Raw genomic sequence first — 18,882 nt, 5'->3', positions numbered from 1 at the left:
ATACGAACATCCTCTGCCCTCTGATATTTATCAGGAAGGGCTGATCATCATCTCTAGCTGAAACTGAGAGGAGGGCTTGCGCATTGGTTTTCCTGCACCACTTACGCTAACCAGATTTATGTCTTTTTAATCTACAGATCACCCAAGATTTTTTAATCAGTTGTACGCTGGTATTGATTATTACTCTTTAGCAGCGCGTTTCATTACTGAAGCATTAAACCCGAGTGTGTAAGTGCTTTTTATTTTTAATTGATCTGCTGGGTCTGCCATGCTGTTTCAGTGTAAAAAAATCTTATTTCCTGCAGATTTCCATGTACTTTAACGGCATTGATGATAGGGGTGTGGTTTTTCAGATGTCGGATGGATTAAAGCTTATTTTGTCATATTGTAAGTTCAGTATAGACACTCAAGTAAAAATGTAGAGGAAACTCTTGGCTTAAGAATGTTAGAATACCCATGTTAGATCAGACCAAACACTAGTCCAACACTCTGTTTGCATAGGATCCAACCTTACGCTCACAAGGAATATCAGTGTCTTTTTCATGTTCCCAAACAATTGGTATTATGCTGCCTCCGATGGCAGCCCTGTTCAGGGAAGTTTTTAATATTTAATGCTGTATTGTTTTTAACCCTCTATTGGAAGCCGCCCAGAGTGGCAGAGGAAACTCAGCCAGATGGGCGGGGTATAAATAAAATATTATTATTATTATTATTATTATTATTATTATTATTATTTATTAAGGCTATGGATGGGAAAGGGAAAGGACCCCTGGAAGATTAAGTCCAGCCAAATGTGACTATGGGGTGCAGCGCTCATCTCACTTTCTAACCAAGGGAGCCGGCGTTTGTTCACAGACAACTTTCTGGGTCATGTGGCTAGCATGACCAAACCGCTTCTGGTGCAGAACCAGAGCAGCACATGGAAACGCCGTTTACCTTCCCGCCAGAGCAGTACCTATTTATCTACTTGCACTTTGACATGCGTTCGAACTGCTAGGTTGGCAGGAGCAGGGACCGAGCAATGGGAGCTCACCCTGTTGCGGGGATTCGAACTGCCGACCTTCTGATCGGCAAGTCCTAGGCTCTGTGGTTTAATCCACAGCGCCACCTGCGTCCACTATAAAACCTCACGTGGGCTTGACTGCTGTTATCCCTGGTACCCTGGAATACTGACTACACTCAAGGAAGGGATCCATCATTTAGCTCGTATTCTTCTTTGTTCAGCTATTCATGCTCTCTACCTCACTACCTTTTCATTCAATTTTCTTAAACACATTTTGTCAAAGCATTGTTCACACAGTTGCCTTTTATGTCACGTTTATATATATTCAGATATACCTATGAAGTGTCCCCAGTGTTTTTGTTAGTGGAAGAAGCAGTCCTAAAGAAAATGATTGAATTCATTGGGTGGGAAGAAGGTGACGGTATATTTAATCCAGGTAAGAAAGTATTCCCCCCCCCCCTTTTCTTCTTGCATGCAATTTAATTTAATTTAATTTAAAGTTATATTTTACTGCTTTTGCCAGTGCTGTGTATTGGAGTAAAGCCTTCGTTAGGTCACGAGTGGTTCTTAGGCAATGTCCATACAGGAGTTGCCTTGCTTTAGGCAAGTACATTCCCCTGCTTGGGCAGCCTGGTTTTTACAGAGGGATAGAAGCAATTTATGTTACATAGTTCATGGTGCTTCCTCCTGCTGTGTGAACAGCCGTGAAATATGAGGCCAGATCCGTACCATTTTTGCGTACTCTGAGGTTCAAATGTGCTACCAATGTTCAAATGATCTTCCAAATATGATCCTCACTGCGAGAAGTGAGGTTACAGGGAACCAGGCAAGTGAGGTTACAGGGCCTTCTCGGTAGTGGCGCCCACCCTGTGGAATGCCCTCCCATCAGATGACAAGGAGATAAGCAACTATACAACCTTTAGAAGACATTTGAAAGCAGCCCTGTATAGGGAAGTTTTAGTATATGCTGGAAGCTGACTGGGGCAACCCAGTCAGATGGGTGGGGTACAAATAATAATAATAAAATTGTTGTTGTTGTTGTTGTTGTTGTTGTTGTTGTTGTTATTCACTCATCTCCTTGAAAGCATTTTTGACAAGGTTACCATTGGAACCTCATGGTAACCAAAAGCCCAGATATATTTATTTTAATTTTAAAATGTTTTTAAACTTTTTTTCCACGCACTGTTAAAAGCTTTCATCTTTTAAATGTATTACTGTGTATATATTTTTAAAACTTCAGATTTTATTTACCTTACAAAAATTAGGTCAACTTGTTTTAACACCTGATTTTATTGATAATTTAAATGCATATTTCATATGGTTTCATGTGAGCAGCGTAGAGGTTTTTTTAATCATTATGTGGTATATTAATCCTGTTAAACATTCAGAAAGTTGTACCTTGATGTGGCTAATTTTTGCTGGTAACCCTTCGCTGACATGGCAAATGTCCACGCCTGAACATTGGGCACCTCAGTGCTTATAAAATGGAAATGCAAAGTATTAATGAGTATGAGTGTTGTATGAATCTTTTCCTTTTCCTTTTTTAAAGGTGGCTCTGTTTCTAATATGTATGCGATGAACTTAGCAAGATACAGATACTGCCCTGACATAAAGGAAAGGGGCCTTTCAGGGATGCCTCGACTGGTGGTATTTACGTCAGAAGAGGTAACCAACCTTCCTCCTTTGTAATTATTCAAACAGTACATTATGCCGGATTTACGTATAAGCCAAGCAAGCTATAGCTTAGGGCCCCACTCTCTTGGGGGCCCCCAAAAAAATTTAAAGGGAAAAAAACCTGGATGTACATTTCCAAAATATAAGATAAAAAACAAATAAAATAAAACCTACATACAGCAACAGATTTTTGTGTTGTGTAGGCTCCTGTGATGTAAGTAACAGGCCCTGCCTGCTAGCCTGCTCCCTAAAATATCACTGGTTTGCTCATTTCTATGTATAGGATGCCTACATTCTGCATGGACTAGTTGCATGGCAACATGTGCAAATGGCTTTAGATACCTATTAGGTTCATAAATGGCCATATAGCATATATTCAAGACAGCGACAATTTGTTGTTGACAAAGGTCAGATGGACATATAAAGGGCCCCATTACCTTCAGTAGCTTAGGGCCTCATCAAACCTAAATCCGGCCCTGTTCGAGAAAATGTATTTGTTATAGCAAGCATAAAAGGCTTACCACTAGCATAGAGAATCAATGCTGGTCTAGGATCCAGGCTTGAACTGGTTCTGTCCGCTTCTGAATCTCTGAGGCTGTGTACACATTACCCGGTTAAAACACAGCTCGGTTCTCAATTTGGATGGAAAGTTAATTGAGGGGGAAATGCGTGGAAACACAGCATTTCATAAGAAACGGCAGGATTGATATGGATTGTGTTGGTGGGATCAGGGCCGGATTTAGGTTTCATGAGGCCCTAAGCTACTGAAGGTAATGGGGCCCTTTATATAGCAGGCGGGGCCCATTACTTATATCGTAGGAGCCTGTTGTTGTTTAGTCGTGTCCGACTCTTCGTGACCCCATGGACCAGAGCACGCCAGGCACTCCTGTCTTCCACTGCCTCCCTCAGTTTGGTCAGACTCATGCTGATAGCTTCGAGAACACTGTCCAACCATCTCGTCCTCTGTCGGCCCCTTCTCCGTGTACCCTCCATCTTTCCCAACATCAGGGTCTTTTCCAGGGAGTCTTCTCTTCTCATGAGGTGGCCAAAGTATTGGAGCCTTAGCTTCACGATCTGTCCTTCCAGGGAGCACTCAGGGCTGATTTCCTTCACAATGGAGAGGTTTGATCTTCTTGCAGTCCACGGGACTCTCTAGAGTCTCCTCCAGCACCAGAATTCAAAAGCATCAATTCTTTGGCGATCAGCCTTCTTTATGGTCCAGCTCTCACTTCCATAAATCACTACTGGGAAAACCATAGCTTTAACTATAGGAGCCTACACAACACAAAACACTGTTGCTGTATGTAGGTTTTATTTCATTTGGTTTTTTATTTTTTATTTTGGAAATGTACACCCAGGTTTATTTCCCTTTAATTTTTTGTGGGGGGCCCCAAGAGAGTGGGGCCCTAAGCTATAGCTTGTTTAGCTTATACGTAAATCCGGCACTTGGTGGGATCACACTGGATGCAGAGGAAATGGAAGTGTGTACATACCCCAGTTAGCAAAAAAATAAAATATAATTGTAAGAAGTCTCATTGGAAATCCTTCCAGAACTGTTTCTCTTCTGCTCTTTTCTAAGCTCATGTAGTAGACAATATGCTGTTTCAGCACCGCTTCACTTGCTCTGCACTCTTGCTCCCTACAAGTTTTGCCCACAGGGAGAAGCCTATTGATAGACTTTATTTACATTGTGGGTGGGGGACACACACCTGTCTGCTTACCTGCAGTCTTTCTGTTCCTTGCTGTATTCCTCTCCCTTGGAGATAGCTTTCCTACAGTGAGTTAAGAGACGAAACATTCATTTATTTCCACCCACCGCTCCAGTGTTGGGAGTAGAGAGATACTGTTTTAAATTACAGCAGAACGGTTCCACGCTCATTTCTCAGTTAAAATAAAAAATAACAACGGCACAACAAAAACATCTGTTTTTTACTTCAAGGGGCTTTCTTTACTTGATTATTACACGCTACTCAACTGATAATGATGAATCACATCTCCCTAAAAGTGACCAAAAAAAAGCCTGTTCTTGATGGTTTGTCAAGAGGGAATAATCTAGTCCAGGAACAAATTGAAATGCATTGTTTGGAATTTATTATTTCAAGCTGATGTAAATGGAGTGTTGTGTTCTTCAGTGATTGTATTTTAACAGCAATTTGCAGTAATCTGCATTTTTTCTCCCCATGGCAAAACAATTTAAAAACTGGACAAAATGTTTCCCCCTCTTTTGTGGGACCATTTATCCTGTGTAGAAGCATGTCTGGGATAGTCAATGTCTTTTTGCAGGGAAGGTGCACTCTAAGAATTTGTGGGTGGGAAGGAGGTACCTGTCAAGTAAGAGGTGGCCAAGGGTTTGTTTTGTTACTGGGACAAACAATGCTATATTATGGGGGCAGCCACCTTTTGCCATCAAGGATGCCCTTGGCAACAACAAAACACTATGGCATTGCCTCATTCTCAGGGACATTTTGTCCCGGGAACAGATATGGGCTGCTGTCAGCTACCCAGCTTATTTCCATTCAATGAGAGAACAACCTTTTCCCACCTCATATGTACAGGTAGTTTCATCAGATCAAAACGTAAGAAAAATGCCGGACTGAATACCGTATTTTTCGTTCTATAGGACGCACATTTCCCCCTCCAAAAACTAAGGGGAAATGTGTGTGCGTCCTATAGAGCGAATGCAGGCTGCACCGCTAAGCCCAAAGCCAGAACAGGAAGACGGAGCACTGCGGAGCGCTCCGTCTCGCTGTTCTGGCTTGGGAACAGCCTTGCTAGCTTCTGCAGGACAGCGGGGTGAAGGCACCCCGCTGCCCTGCAGAGGTTTGCGCGCAGCCGTCCCCAAGCTAGAGCAGACGGCTGCGCGCAAACCTCTGCAGGGCAGCGGGGTGCCTTCACCCCGCTGTCCTGCAGAAGCTAGCAAGGCTGTTCCCAAGCCAGAACAGCGAGACAGAGGGCTCCGTCTCGCTGCTCTAGCTTGGGGACGGCTGCGCGCAAACTTCTGCAGGGCAGCGGGGTGCCTTCACCCCGCTGTCCTGCAGAAGCTAGCAAGGCTGTTCCCAAGCCAGAACAGCGAGATGGAGGGCTCCGTCTCGCTGCTCTAGCTTGGGGACGGCTGCGCGCAAACCTGTGCAGGGCAGCGGGGCGCTGCGCTCCAAAGGCTTCAGGGATCTTTGAGGCTGGCAGTGGGGGAAAGCAGCACTTTCCCCCACCGCCAGCCCCACAAGCTCTGGTGAATGTACCTTGAACGCACCTTGTTTTGGAGGGGGAGAACAAGAAAAAAAATCTTTTTCCCTGTTCTCCCCCTCCTATGATCCCGTGCGTCCTATGGTCCGGTGCGTCCAATGGAGCGAAAAATACGGTACTTCATTGAAACACTTCTATTAACTGCCTACTTTGGTCCGCTTAGTAAATTATGGGAGTAAATTTGGGGGGACTTTGACCAGGTATGGACGTAATGACAAGCCATGTTGGTTGTTGCGTGTCGAGGTCCCCAAGCCACCCCCCAATAATTCACACATCACACATCAATTTTGGTTTGGGTTTTTGGCACGATTTTGACCACAACTTTATTTAAATATACACAAGTGAGTGGTTGCTTAGGCATTGGTTCCAACTATCTTTCCTTGCCTAGGGGCAGAACTGACTTCCGGATTCCAGCGGAAGCCAGTGAGGGAAACAATTTTGGGGAGAAAATGAAGCTGGGCCTCAGTCCCTCACTTCTCACCCTCATGCTCCTGCTGGATTGCACGGCCCAAGTCCCATGCCAGGGACAAGGACGAAAAGAATGGCAAGCCCTTGGATTCCTTTAACAGAATTCCCTTTCCGCACCACCATTGGAGGGGTAGGCACTTACCCCTCCACCAACCAATTTGAACCAATGCCTAACCGCCAACCTTACAAGTTGTGATGATTTGCTACGCAGTAGGCAAAAACCAAATGGCACCAGCCAATGAGCCAAATGGACAAAATTCCTACCAGGCCCCTGCCTCAAAGCAGACGACCCCATGACAGGCATAGCAAGGTCAAGCGAACAACCCCCCCAATACAGGGAGGGTGGGCGGGTGATCCGGTGCAAGCAGCCAAGAGGACACCCAAAGTTGGGCGTCCAGTATTTAAAACCTCTGACCCCTCCTTCAAAATTGGCAACAAGCAATTCTCCCCAGCGACCCAATTAACCAATTCACTGCCTGGGTCACTCCGCAAATCCGCCCAGCAACAATGGGGTGGCTTGTATCCCCCACCGCAACACGTGCTCTCTGCTAGGGAGAACACATTTTGTGGGAATGTGGCTACACAAGCCAAAGGTTGCATGCCCTCCCTCTCTTGAAAGCTTCCACTTTTGGACCAACCACAGTTCTCCATTATTTCTGTACTCTTGAGAACTCCATTGTTTGTTTTAGCTAACTGAAATTAGAACAAAGTCGGGACCAAATTATCGTGGGCCCTTAATTGTGATCTTCTCATACTTCTATACTGTTCATAACAAGAGCTGTGATTCATTGTGCTGCCTTTGTCCCCCATCCCCCTGCCCACTTTGGAGATTTTGCTGATCTATTATTTTCTGAGCCCGGAGAGGTTTGACATTTTCTAGTAATTCAATGTCACACTCCCTTTGATTGAGCTTAATAGGTGACTCATAGCTTACTAATAAGGAGCTGTTTTGTGAGAATCACTCGCAATTTGAATGAAACCTTGCTGCTTAAGAGTCCAAATCTCTAGTGAGTGCCACATTGTAGCTTTGCACACGTATTTCATTATTGATGTAATTCAATGTAACAGAAGATTAATTATCCACCTATGTATGTTATTATTCACACAACACTCTGAGTGAATGGGTTCTAAAGCCTTTGTGAATGTGCCATGTTAGAAAAGATTGGCTGGTAGTAGCTGGTGATATCTTCTGTGCATTTAGTTAAAAATGGGGGGGGGGGGATAAGCCCTGTCAAAAAAGTGGGGCGATCCATCTCATCAGAAAAAGTGTGACAGGATTGAATACCTTTAATATATTCATACCCACACATAAAAGTGCAGTATTTTTCATAATTATGTTCCTCCTTAACTGCATTTGTGTGAACTCTCTTGAAGAAAACTGAATTAATTAACCACCTGGTTTCACCTGCTGTATGCGAAGGAACAATTTAAGGCGTTTTCAGGGTGGTTGGCAAATATATTAATTTAACCCTTAAATAACATAACAATTTGCTCCAGTTTCTTATTCCTCCCTATTTTATTATTATCATTCTACTAAAATAAATAAGCTCTCCTAAATTTTTCTAGATAGCTCAGTCAGTAGAGCAATTACTTTGAGCCGTGAAACCAGAGGTTTATGTCCAGTGCTTAACTAAATTTAAGGTTCAAAAAGCTCAGAATTCCCCCCTCCCCTACTTTGAGAGGGGAGGATAATGCTCACCTATTTTACAATTCTGTGGCTGTCGTTGGTTTTGTGAAGCCTTGATTTTTGCCTAAAATCTGCAACGTGTGTGCCTCAGGAAAATTATTTGGCGATATGTCTGCTGTTAATTGTTTGATTTTTACCCTTACTCAGTGTCATTATTCCGTGAAGAAGGCAGCATCGTTCTTGGGGATCGGCACACAAAACGTTTACTTCGTCAAAAGTGACGAAAGGTAAGGCGACCGAAGCCGTCGAGGCCGTCTGACGATCCTTTTAAAATGCTGAAGTAGTGCTGAAAGCGAGTAACCTATTACATAACTGAAAAGTTTTAAATCTGTGTCCCATAGAGGTAAGATGATACCTGAGGAACTGGAGAAACAAGTCCAGCGGGCAAGGAAAGAGGTGAGAGGGGGAGAGAGAGTGAGAGAGCAAGAGAGAGTCTGTGTGCCCTGTGAAAGGCATACCTTATGTGCATTTGTGTATGGCAATCTGCTCCAATGGGGGGCAGTGTTGCGCCCGGGCCACGGGAGTGATCTGGCAAATGGCTGGGCTGGATGGCTGCCAGCTGGCGATTGACCAATGCTGGCTGGTTTCGGGCAGGTGCTTCCTGGGGGGTGGGGTGGGCCCAGCCGGCCAATGAGTGCCACCCTGGTCCACTCCCAGGGGGATAAATCGTGGCCTGTCCCGGCTCTCCTCCTCAGCCTCTTTCGTCGGATCATGCACGTGAATCTTGCAACACAACGTTGCGAGATTTGCAGCTGCAGCTGCTGCTCAAAAATTGAGAAGAAGGTGCATTAAGGATAATATGATGGGCTGTAAAGATCTGATCAGAAATGAATTTTGGAAGCTTATACACACACATACATACACACACACACAATTTTATATATATATATATATATATATATATATATATATATACACACACACAATACATATATATATGTACAATTAGGGTGATACTACATTGTAATGGTGTATATTTTGTATAGTATGCATATATTTCTTTTTTAGTGGTGGTTGAAAGGCCGTGATGGTCGCAGCAACAACAAAAATCATAAATTCAATTTTTGGTGGCATTGTTAGAATGGAAGAAGGGTGAATGAACGTGAATGAAAGTTAAAACAGGGTAGTTTCTTGTGTTGCAAATGTTTCAGGTCCAGTCTGCTTTGTCACAGATTGCACGGTAAGTCGTGAACGGGCAATGTGATCCCCAGGTATTTTAGTTCATCGCTTAAAAAATAATAACGCTAGAACTCACAAAATGGCATGAAAGAATAACTCTTGCACTGCAAACCTGAGCCATTCTCATTATGCTTCTCACTGAGATTATATCTATAATTGTGCTCAAAATTAAGGAACACCCCAGCTTTAGTAGGCCAGTAGTATCTTCAGGATACAGTATATGCTTAATGACTATGGCATTTTATCAGACATTTCATTCAGTTTGGGCAGATAGGAGAAATGTGGAATAGAATTAAAATAAATCTGTTCATGAATAAAAGATCAGCTGCTATTTTCTGGGCAAAACAACTATTGACAAGCAAACAGCATTCCCTTCATTGTTTAAATGGATTATTGGTGATAAAATCTCCTTTGATTTTAAAGTGTTTTGCAGTGAAAACAGTACTTGGCTATAGCTTCTCGTCCTGCACTCTTCTTTTAAAAACTATCCTTGCGGATGCATCTATCTGTGCTTAATATGGTTTCATTTCCTTGAAGTGAAGACTATAAGCATTTGAAATGTTCTCTTATCTCATTTCATGTTTGCAAGTGTCTCTGTTGAGTTCCATTCGATAACAGTGTTTGGTGTGGGAGGTGTCCTATCTTCTCTGCTTTGCTGTGCATTGCTTCACAGATTGCAGAAAAAGATTGGTGCCTGTGTTTTCATAGGGTATTCACAGAACAGATTCTAATGTTTGAAAGGAGATCCATAGATGCAAAGACATGGGAAACATATTTTCGGTTCCTCACCTCATGATAGTCTCAAGGGCAGGTTCCTGAATGTAACTTCCTCTTCAAACATTAAAGAAAATGCAAGATGGACACACAGTCCAGTTATGGAGACCTTGCCCCATGAAAACAAAATTTGTTATGGTGTATAATTTGTTCAACAGGTTTTCCTATAAATGCAAATTTTGTGAGGGGTTTTTTTTCCCCTCAGGTACTTTTATGTGCCAAATAATATTTTTTTAAAGTTGCGAAACGGTAGAAACAAAATTAGTATGATACACACAATCTTGGTCTGGCAGAAATAGAGGCTTTAAAATAGTAAAAGAAGCAAACTGAAATAGTTTTTATTTTGATCCTATCGTTTTCATATTGATTGGGCTTGATGGTTGTAATATCTATCTAACCCCACCCCCACCCCAAAAAGGTTGTAGTGTCATTACCATTTTTTGTTGTGGGATTGGGTAGAAAAGAACTATGTTGTGTGTATCTTCATGATGGGATATTCTGTCCGTGTTGTGATGGGTTATGATGGCTCCCTAACACGGTTCCAGAGTTCTTCATTTGTTGCAATGCGCACACAGAGCTCCCTGGTTTCTCATTCACTTCAATGGAGGAACAGCATTTTCTTTTCTTTTCTTTAAGGTATGTTTACCCCCTCCTTTCCCAAAAGAGCCTCAACGCAGCTTGCAGTAAAAAAACAAATTATAATAAGCCACAATAAATAGAACAGGTAAGAAGCAATTTGCAGGAGCCAGTGAAGCAAGCTGAGAAAATATAAATAGCTCCAGCACTATTAAAATCATCTGAGAATAGCATAGACTTTGACAGGCACCTAAAGGACAACAGTGGTGGTGCCAAGTGAATTTGGGTGCCACCACTGAAAAGGCCTTCTTGAGTTACCTCCAACTTTTGAAGACAGGGACATCCAGGGGAGGATTTCTGAAGAGGATCTGAATTGGTAGAATGATTCCTCTGGAAGAAGTTGGGTTTTTTGATATCCAGATCCTGGTCAGCCACTTAGCTTTAGTGGTAAGCATGATGGATCTTCCAAGTGTCCCTATTTTCCAGGGACGTCCCTGATTTGGAGAATGCCCTGCTTTCCTTTAGGATGTCCCTATTTCCACTAGAGAAATGTTGGAGGGTATGGAGTTATCCAACTTCCGAGCTGTCTGAAGGCAATCCTGTACAGTGGTACCTTAGTTTACGAACTTAATCTGTTCCGGAAGTCCGTTCTTAAACCAAAGCGTTCTTAATCCAAGGCGTGCTTTCCTATAGCAGTGGGGGACTCAACTGACAAATGGAACACACTCAACAGGAAGCGAAACATGTTCTTATTCCAATGCAAAGTTCACAAACCACAACACCTACTTCCGGGTTTGCAGCTTTCTTAATCCAAGTTGTTCATGAACTAAGCTGTTCTTAAACCAAGGACCACTGTGTAGGGAAGGGGTTTTTTTAATGTTTAAAGTTTTATAATGTTTATATATATGTTGGAAGCTGCCCAGAGTGGCTGGGGCAACCCAGGAAGACGTGGTGGCGGGAGTATAAATAGTAAAATTATCATTATGGAACGGAACGTCCCTATTTTCCTCAGAGAAATGTTGGAGGGTATGGCATGAGCACTTTGGTTTGGGTCCAGAAGCAACTGTTCAATCTGTGAAAACATTCACTAGACGCTGGCTGTGGTGATCAGCCCCTGTTAATAACTGGGCCATTATACTCTGCACCAGTTGAAAATTCTAGGTGCTTTTCAAAGGCAATGTGTCAGTCTCTCTACGAATCCTTCTGTTTGAATAAAGCTGCCGCTGAAGCTACCTTTCCCCAGAAGAAATCACTGGACTGCAGCAAGTATGATTTTATTTTAGCCTGACATTCATGGAAGATTATGGTTTTAAATTCACATTTAAATTATCCAGAATGAAGTGTGGAGAGAAGGAAGGAAGAGGGGTGGGAAAGCCCATTTAATTCACAGGATGTCTCCCTTTCCGTTCCTTCTGCCCGAATGCATGTCAATATCATTGAAGCATTAAAAAAATATTTCCCACTGAAAATGCGTTTGGCAATCATTTCAGCTCGCTCCAGAGTCTCATGGCAAAGTGAAAAGACAATTTCTGAGAAGTACTCCTCCTTTCCCCCCAATGTTAAGCTAAAAACCTATTTAAAGTCTCATCAAAGCCAAAAGAATCCAGTTTAGTAGGATTTATGAGGCTGTTCCATTGGCTGCAGGAGAAATTATTTTGGGGGGTTTTTTTGTTCAGCGTTTTAAGTTCGTAACCTGAAAGTCACTTTAATCAATAGTTCAGCGTAATGAAAACTTACAGCTGTTGCTTTGGGAGGAAAATGTTACTTAGCGGTTTTTTGTGTTTGGCTTTTCAGGAGATAGTGTTTCTTAAGATACTGCAGTGAGAATAATTTAAAAGAAAGGTCCTAAGCATTGCAGATGGTTAGGTTGTTAGCTCCATAGCTTCAGCATATGTATAAATGCAATATAAGGCTCACTCACTCCTGTTCACAAACAACTGCATATAATGGCCTAGTTTGCACAGTACAGTAAATGAAATTATGACTTTATGGGACTGCAGAAAGATGCAGGCTCCCAGATAAGAGTTTGCAGCTTCTTTGTTTCTCCCCATTTCTTTTTGCTCCTGCACAACACGGAGGTAAGCCCAAAATGTGGCTTACTGCAAGTGTGGGGAATCTTTGACTTTCCAGACGTTGTTTAACTATATCTCTGGCAAGCATGACCAATAGCAAGGGAAGATGAGATTTAGAATTCAGCAACATCTGGGCAGCCAAAGGTTCCCCATGCCTGGCTTAGTATGGTCACCTGAAGAAACCTTACTACAGCTCATGATTAGTGAGGAGAAAACTTAAATATAAGACTCTGTTCAGGTGACACACTAAACCATGGTTTGCACGGTCCCTGTAAACCATAGTTTGGCTTACTGTGTTGTGTAAACCAGGCCATAGCGTGCACTTTGAAATTTTAGTTTTAGTTCTATACGGCAATTGAGACTCATGCCTTTGGAAACAAATAACAGAAACCCTACTTCCTGTTGTAAGTTTAATACTTTGGGTGGAAAGTCTTTTCCAGCAGATTGATGAAGACTTGCGTGATAACGATGCCAATGTTGAGACGGAGACCCAACGAGTTTATGCACATCAGTATTATCTGATTTTTGCTTTCCAACTGCAGCCCCTAACGTTTTGTCTGCTGCTACTCCTGACGTTTGGAGAGAGTTGGGTTATGGCACACAATGGTCAAAAGGGGCTACTTCATAGCCCTGCTACGTATTTCTTGTGTGACCATTTGGACCATAGGATGCAGCTTCTTGTTGTTTAGTTGTTTAGTTGTTTAGTCGTTTAGTCATGTCCGACTCTTCATGACCCCATGGACCAGAGCATGCCAGGCACTCTTGTCTTCCACTGCCTCCCACAGTTTGGTCAAACTCATGTTGGTAGCTTCGAGAACACTGTCCAACCATCTCAGTCTCTGTCGTCCCCTTCTCCTTGTGCCCTCCATCTTTCCCAACATCAGGGTCTTTTCCAGGGAGTCTTCTCTTCTCATGAGGTGGGCAAAGTATTGGCGTCTCACCTTCAGGATCTGTCCTTCCAGTGAGCACTCAGGGCTGATTTCCTTAAGAATGGAGAGGTTTGATCTTCTTGCAGTCCATGGGACTCTCAAGAGTCTCCTCCAGCGTCCTAATTCAAAGCATCAATTCTTTGGCGATCGGCCTTCTTTATGGTCCAGCTTTCACTTCCATACATCACTACTGGGAATACCATAGCTTTAACTATACGGACCTTTGTTGGCAAGGTGATGTCTCTGCTTTTTAAGATGCTGTCTAGGTTTGTCATTGCCTTTCTCCCAAGAATCAGGCGTCTTTTAATTTCGTGACTGCTGTCACCTTCTGCAGTGATCATGGAGCCCAAGAAAGTAAAATCTCTCACTGCCTCCATTTCCTCCCCTTCTATTTGCCAGGAGGTGATAGGATGCAGCTATCTGTCTACAAATCCTACCTAGTAGCAGGGCTTTCCCTCCCTCAAGAACCCACCCATTGTGATTAATATGTCATTGGGTCAGGGCTCATTCATAACTGTAGTTCTGGAGGGGTTTGCATGTGAAGTTGCCACACATCCAATCCCTGCAGTCTTCTCATCCCAATAACTGCAGTCTATGGTGGTTCCACACCTGATGTCTGCTGGGATTTGTGCTTTTGGTGCGTCCTGCCTCCCTGGGCTTGTCTTGTCCACTTCTCATGCACATGGTCTCCTGCTACTGCGTGGGAGTTTTCCGCACATACATCCTGTCCTTTGGTAGACCTTCTATTCACATTTGGCGGCAGATTCAGATTGTTGATGGCAGGAAAAATAAGCACTAATTATGTAATGCAGGTAAGATCCCCTGAGAGGTGAGGAATCTCTTCCTTGCATGAGTAGCCTCCTAGCTGAGCTAATTAGTACTATCATCAGCTGAATGTTGTTATTAGCATTTAATACCAGGGACTCTTTCTACTCTTAGTTCAGAAGAAAGTAACAGGGAAGGGAGAAAGATAGCTATGCTATAGAAAGGCATGGCTATGGCAAGGTAGTAGTAGTAGCACCCTGCCTAGTTATGCTGTTATCTGCTCACGTTATGGTTTCTGACAACAGTGAAATTCGAGGCTATACTGTGCATTTCTTTAAATGTGTTAATAGTCAAAAAGTGCTTATAACAGTGAGTGCCTCTGGTTCATTATTTGAGAAAAGGTCTCTATACATCTTGAACCTATACCACTCCTTCCTTTGCTGCTCCCATCGAGCTTCTAAATTTACGTGGAGAAAGAGAAGAGGAAGGGGAGAGCAGCAGCAGCAGGGGCAATGGAGCTTTGTTGTTCTTTAGTTGTTTCTGACTCTTCGTGACCCCATGGACCAGAGCACACCACGCACTCCTGTCTTCCACTGCCTCCCGCAGTTTGGTCAAACTCGTGTTAGTAGCTTTGAGAACACTGTCCAACCATCTCGTCCTCTGTCGTCCCCTTCTCCTTGTGCCCTCCATCTTTCCCAACATCAGGGTCTTTTCCAGGGAGTCTTCTCTTCTCATGAGATGGCCAAAGTATTGGAGCCTCAGCTTCACGATCTGAACTTCCAGTGAGCACTCAGGGCTGATTTCCTTCAGGTTTGATCTTCTTGCAGTCCATGGGACTCTCAAGAGTCTCCTCCAGCACCAGAATTCAAAAGCATCAATTCTTCGGCGATCAGCCTTCTTTATGGTCCAGCTCTCACTTCCATACATCACTACTGGGAAAACCATATGTTTCTGCAAAATAGGGCACCAAGACTACATTCTCCCGTGCACCATTTGTGCACCAGGTCCATTTGTGCTAAGGACCTATCCTTCATAGAATCATAGTTGGAAGGGTCACCTAAGTGCCAACACCCAGCAGTGCAGGAATCTCAACTAAAGCATACGTAACAGATGGCCACCCAACCTTTTCTCAAAAATTTCCAAGGAAGGCGAGTCCGCCACCACCCGAGGAAGACCGTTCCACTGTCAAATGGCTCTTACTGTTGGAAAGTTCTTCCTGAAGTTGAGTCGGAATCTCCTTTCTTCTAACTCGAATCCATTGGTTCAGGTGCTAGCCTCCAGTGCAGGAGGAAACAAACTTGTTCCATCTTCCGTGTGACAGCCCTTTAGATATTTGAAGATTGCTATCATATCTCTCCCCTCCCCTGTCTCCTCTTTTCTAGGCTCAACATACCCAGCACCCTCAACTGTTCCTCATAAGGCTTGGTCATCTTGGTCGCCCTCCTCTGCACATGTTCAGCTTGTCAATATTCTTCTTAAATTGTAATGCCCCAAACTGGACACATCACTCCAGGCATAGTCTGACCAAGGCAGACTGGAGCTTTACTGTGACTTCCCTTGATCAGGACACTATACTTCTGTCCCCACAGCCCAGAATAGCATTGGCCTTTTTTTTGCTGCTGCATCAGACTGTTGACTCGTGCTAAGCTTGTGGTCTACTAAGACCCCTAGATCATTTTCATATGTACTACTGGCAAGCCAGGTGTCCCCCACCTTATATTTGTGCAGCTGGTTCTTCCTGTCTAAGTGTAGAACTTGACATTTCTCTATTGAAATTCATTTTGTTAGTTTGTGTCCAGTTCTGCAATCTGTTAAGGTCCTCTTCAATCCCAATTCTGTTATCCGTGGCATTAGCTACCCCTCCCAGTTTGATATCACCTGCAAATTTTATTAGCATCCCCCCAGTACCTTTATTTGGGATGCGGGTGGCACTGTGGGTTAAACCACTGAGCCTAGGACTTGCCGATCAGAAGGTCGGTGGTTCGAATCCCCGCGACGGGGTGAGCTCCCGTTGCTCGGTCCCTGCTCCTGCCAACCTAGCAGTTCGAAAACACATCAAAGTGCAAGTAGATAAATAGGTACCGCTCGGGCGGGAAGGTAAACGGCATTTCTGTGCGTTGCTCTGGTTTGCCAGAAGTGGCTTAGTCATGCTGGCCACATGGCCCGGAAGCTGTCTGTGGACGAATGCCAGCTCCCTCAGCCAATAAAGCGAGATGAGCCCAGAGTCGGTCACGACTGGACCTAATGGTCAGGGGTCCCTTTACCTTTAATACCTTTACTCAAGTGCATTATCAGGCATAGGCAAACTCGGCCCTCCAGATGTTCTGGGACTACAACTCCCATCATCCCTAGCTAACAGGACCAGTGGTCACGGATGATGTTGTAGTCCCAAAACATCTGGAGGGCTGAGTTTGCCTATGCCTGACTTTATAAAGACATTGAACAACAATGGTCCCAGGACAGAACCCTGTGGCAACCCACTTGTCACAGGATGACGAGGAACCATTAGTGAGCACTCTTGGGGTTTGGTCTATCAACCAGCACTGGGACCCATACTGAACCTGCCCTCATTGGTGGCAATGTGATATTTCCTTGAGCTGGAGGGCACTTTCCCCTTATAGTGGATAAATCCCTTTTGTGCTCACTTGCTTAGAATGGCTAGTCCATTTGTGTTTGGAGCGCTCACAAAGAATCAAGGCTCTTTTGGGACATGCACTTTTGGGACATGCAATGTGACCTTTGGGGGGGGGGATCTGAAATAGCCCCTCAGATTTCTGATTCAGATCAGGATCATGGCACACAGGAAGGGGATGGTTTATTATTTTTCCATTTAAAAGCAATTGACCCTTGTCTCCCATGCTGTGAGCTTGCTGAATATCACTCTTCCACCCTGAAGCAAATTGCAATCTGGGGAGGGGGGCAGGTTTATTAGGACCATAGCAGTGGAGGAAAGGTTTGGGTACTCACCCCCACATGCCTCAGTTGCAGGTTTTGATTCACATTAAATTCAGAAAGGCATAAATGCCAGGCACAACTTGTCCCTTATAGAAGAACCCACTTCTCCTTTAATGTTGACCCAACCAATTGGTTGGAATATCTTAAATATCGCAGTAGTCTTGTGCCGGGCTGGGCTTGCCTTGCCATGAAGCAGAATCTGCCAGCACCATCAGGTTATTTTCTGGGGGGCGGGTGTTCTTTGGTACCATCTAAAAGGCAGGAAATTGCCAGTTGTTTATTTGGTTATATTTTCCACTGCTTGGGAGGGTGAACCATTGCTTAGGCTGCAGTTTGGATTTTCCCCTTCAGGTACCGCAAATGTCTTAAGCTAGCCCTGCCATAACGGAAATCTTTCCAACCTGAATTTAGAGAAAGAGAGAGAATCAGTTTGCTTCCAGTGACATAGGTGTAAAGATTTTGGGACCAGACCGCGAGAGAGCATTGATCATTGACAGTCGATGTTTGACATTCTGGCACTTAAGTAACCCAGGTTTTTCCAATGTTTTGGATAGAATACTTCTAAAAGACCAGTTTGCTGCTGAGAATGTAAAATGTAGGCATTGTTAGTCTTGTCCTAGATTCCCAGACCTTACTGTATTTAGCGTGTCGCCCTCACTGGAGAATTTGAACAGTGCAAACAATCTTTTGTTTTGGATCATTCCGCAGGGTTCAGCACCATTTTTTGTCAGCGCTACAGCTGGCACCACAGTTCTGGGAGCGTTTGATCCTCTGGATGAAATTGCCGACATCTGCGAGAAACATGACCTTTGGCTGCATGTTGATGTAAGTTAGTTTTATTAACATTTGTTCTTTGTTTCACTTTATTAAGCCTTCCTTTTAACCGTGGAGCCGTTCTCACACATGCTGGGGGGAAAAGTGCAGCCGATTTTGCAAACCCAACTAATGGTGTTCTAAAAACCGAACTACATTTTGTTTAATGCATAAATCTGTGGACTGTCTCTCTCTGAAGAGCTCAGTGTATCTTTATTTTGATGTAGCTTAGCTTGAGAGGTTGTTTTGCCCAGACATATTTGGTAACTTTCACTATCTAAGCCCTGTACAACATTACATTAGTTTTTCATTGTGTAATATTAAGAGCTTGCCTGCATAGTAGTAGTAGTAGTAGTAGTAGTAGTAATAATAATAATAATAATAATAATAATAATAATAAATAAAATTTATTTGTACCCCGCCCAGAGCTGGGCTCAGAGCGGCTAACATCATATAAATAATACAATAAAAACAAGCAATCAATAGACTAAAATGCATCCCAAAATTAATTCAAATAAATTAAAATTAAAACTGAACAAATTGTTAAAGGTTAAAATTGAAAGCGGTTAATACTCGCCAGGACCAACTATTTCCACTGATATTATAAGGACCTGTGAGAGGGCTGGGAACCCTCCTTCGTGCTTCTTCTTATACAAAGAGAAATGTGTCAGACTGAACCGTGACCAAAGGCCTGGTGGAACAGCTCCCTCTTGCAGGCCCTGCGGAAGGATGTCAAATCTCGCA

The 18,882-nt window shown here is 43.5% G+C and overlaps 1 protein-coding gene and 1 long non-coding RNA gene across 4 annotated transcripts in view; one reads left to right on the top strand and one right to left on the bottom strand.

Annotated features, from left to right (window-relative positions):
• Positions 1-18,882, top strand: part of GADL1 (glutamate decarboxylase like 1) — a 104,254-nt gene that overhangs the window by 20,057 nt on the left and 65,315 nt on the right. For all 3 annotated transcript variants that reach the window (XM_080974834.1, XM_080974833.1, XM_080974835.1), the window contains exons 4-9: positions 138-228; positions 1,333-1,439; positions 2,553-2,668; positions 8,223-8,302; positions 8,417-8,471; positions 18,034-18,150. In XM_080974834.1, the coding sequence (XP_080830960.1) occupies positions 138-228; positions 1,333-1,439; positions 2,553-2,668; positions 8,223-8,302; positions 8,417-8,471; positions 18,034-18,150 (566 nt within the window). The remainder of the gene's footprint in view (positions 1-137; positions 229-1,332; positions 1,440-2,552; positions 2,669-8,222; positions 8,303-8,416; positions 8,472-18,033; positions 18,151-18,882) is intronic.
• LOC308459624 lies at positions 11,971-18,027 on the bottom strand. Its single transcript, XR_013978236.1, has 2 exons — positions 16,644-18,027; positions 11,971-16,278 (listed from the first exon to the last, which is right to left on the bottom strand). It is a non-coding gene; the product is annotated as an uncharacterized lncRNA (long non-coding RNA).

This window comes from Podarcis pityusensis, assembly GCF_964106645.2.
Source record: "Podarcis pityusensis genome assembly, chromosome: 12".
NCBI classification, from domain to species: Eukaryota; Metazoa; Chordata; class Lepidosauria; order Squamata; family Lacertidae; genus Podarcis; species Podarcis pityusensis.
The sequence above is the reverse complement of the archived record's forward strand: the minus strand, read 5'-3'. Positions and strand labels throughout refer to the sequence as shown.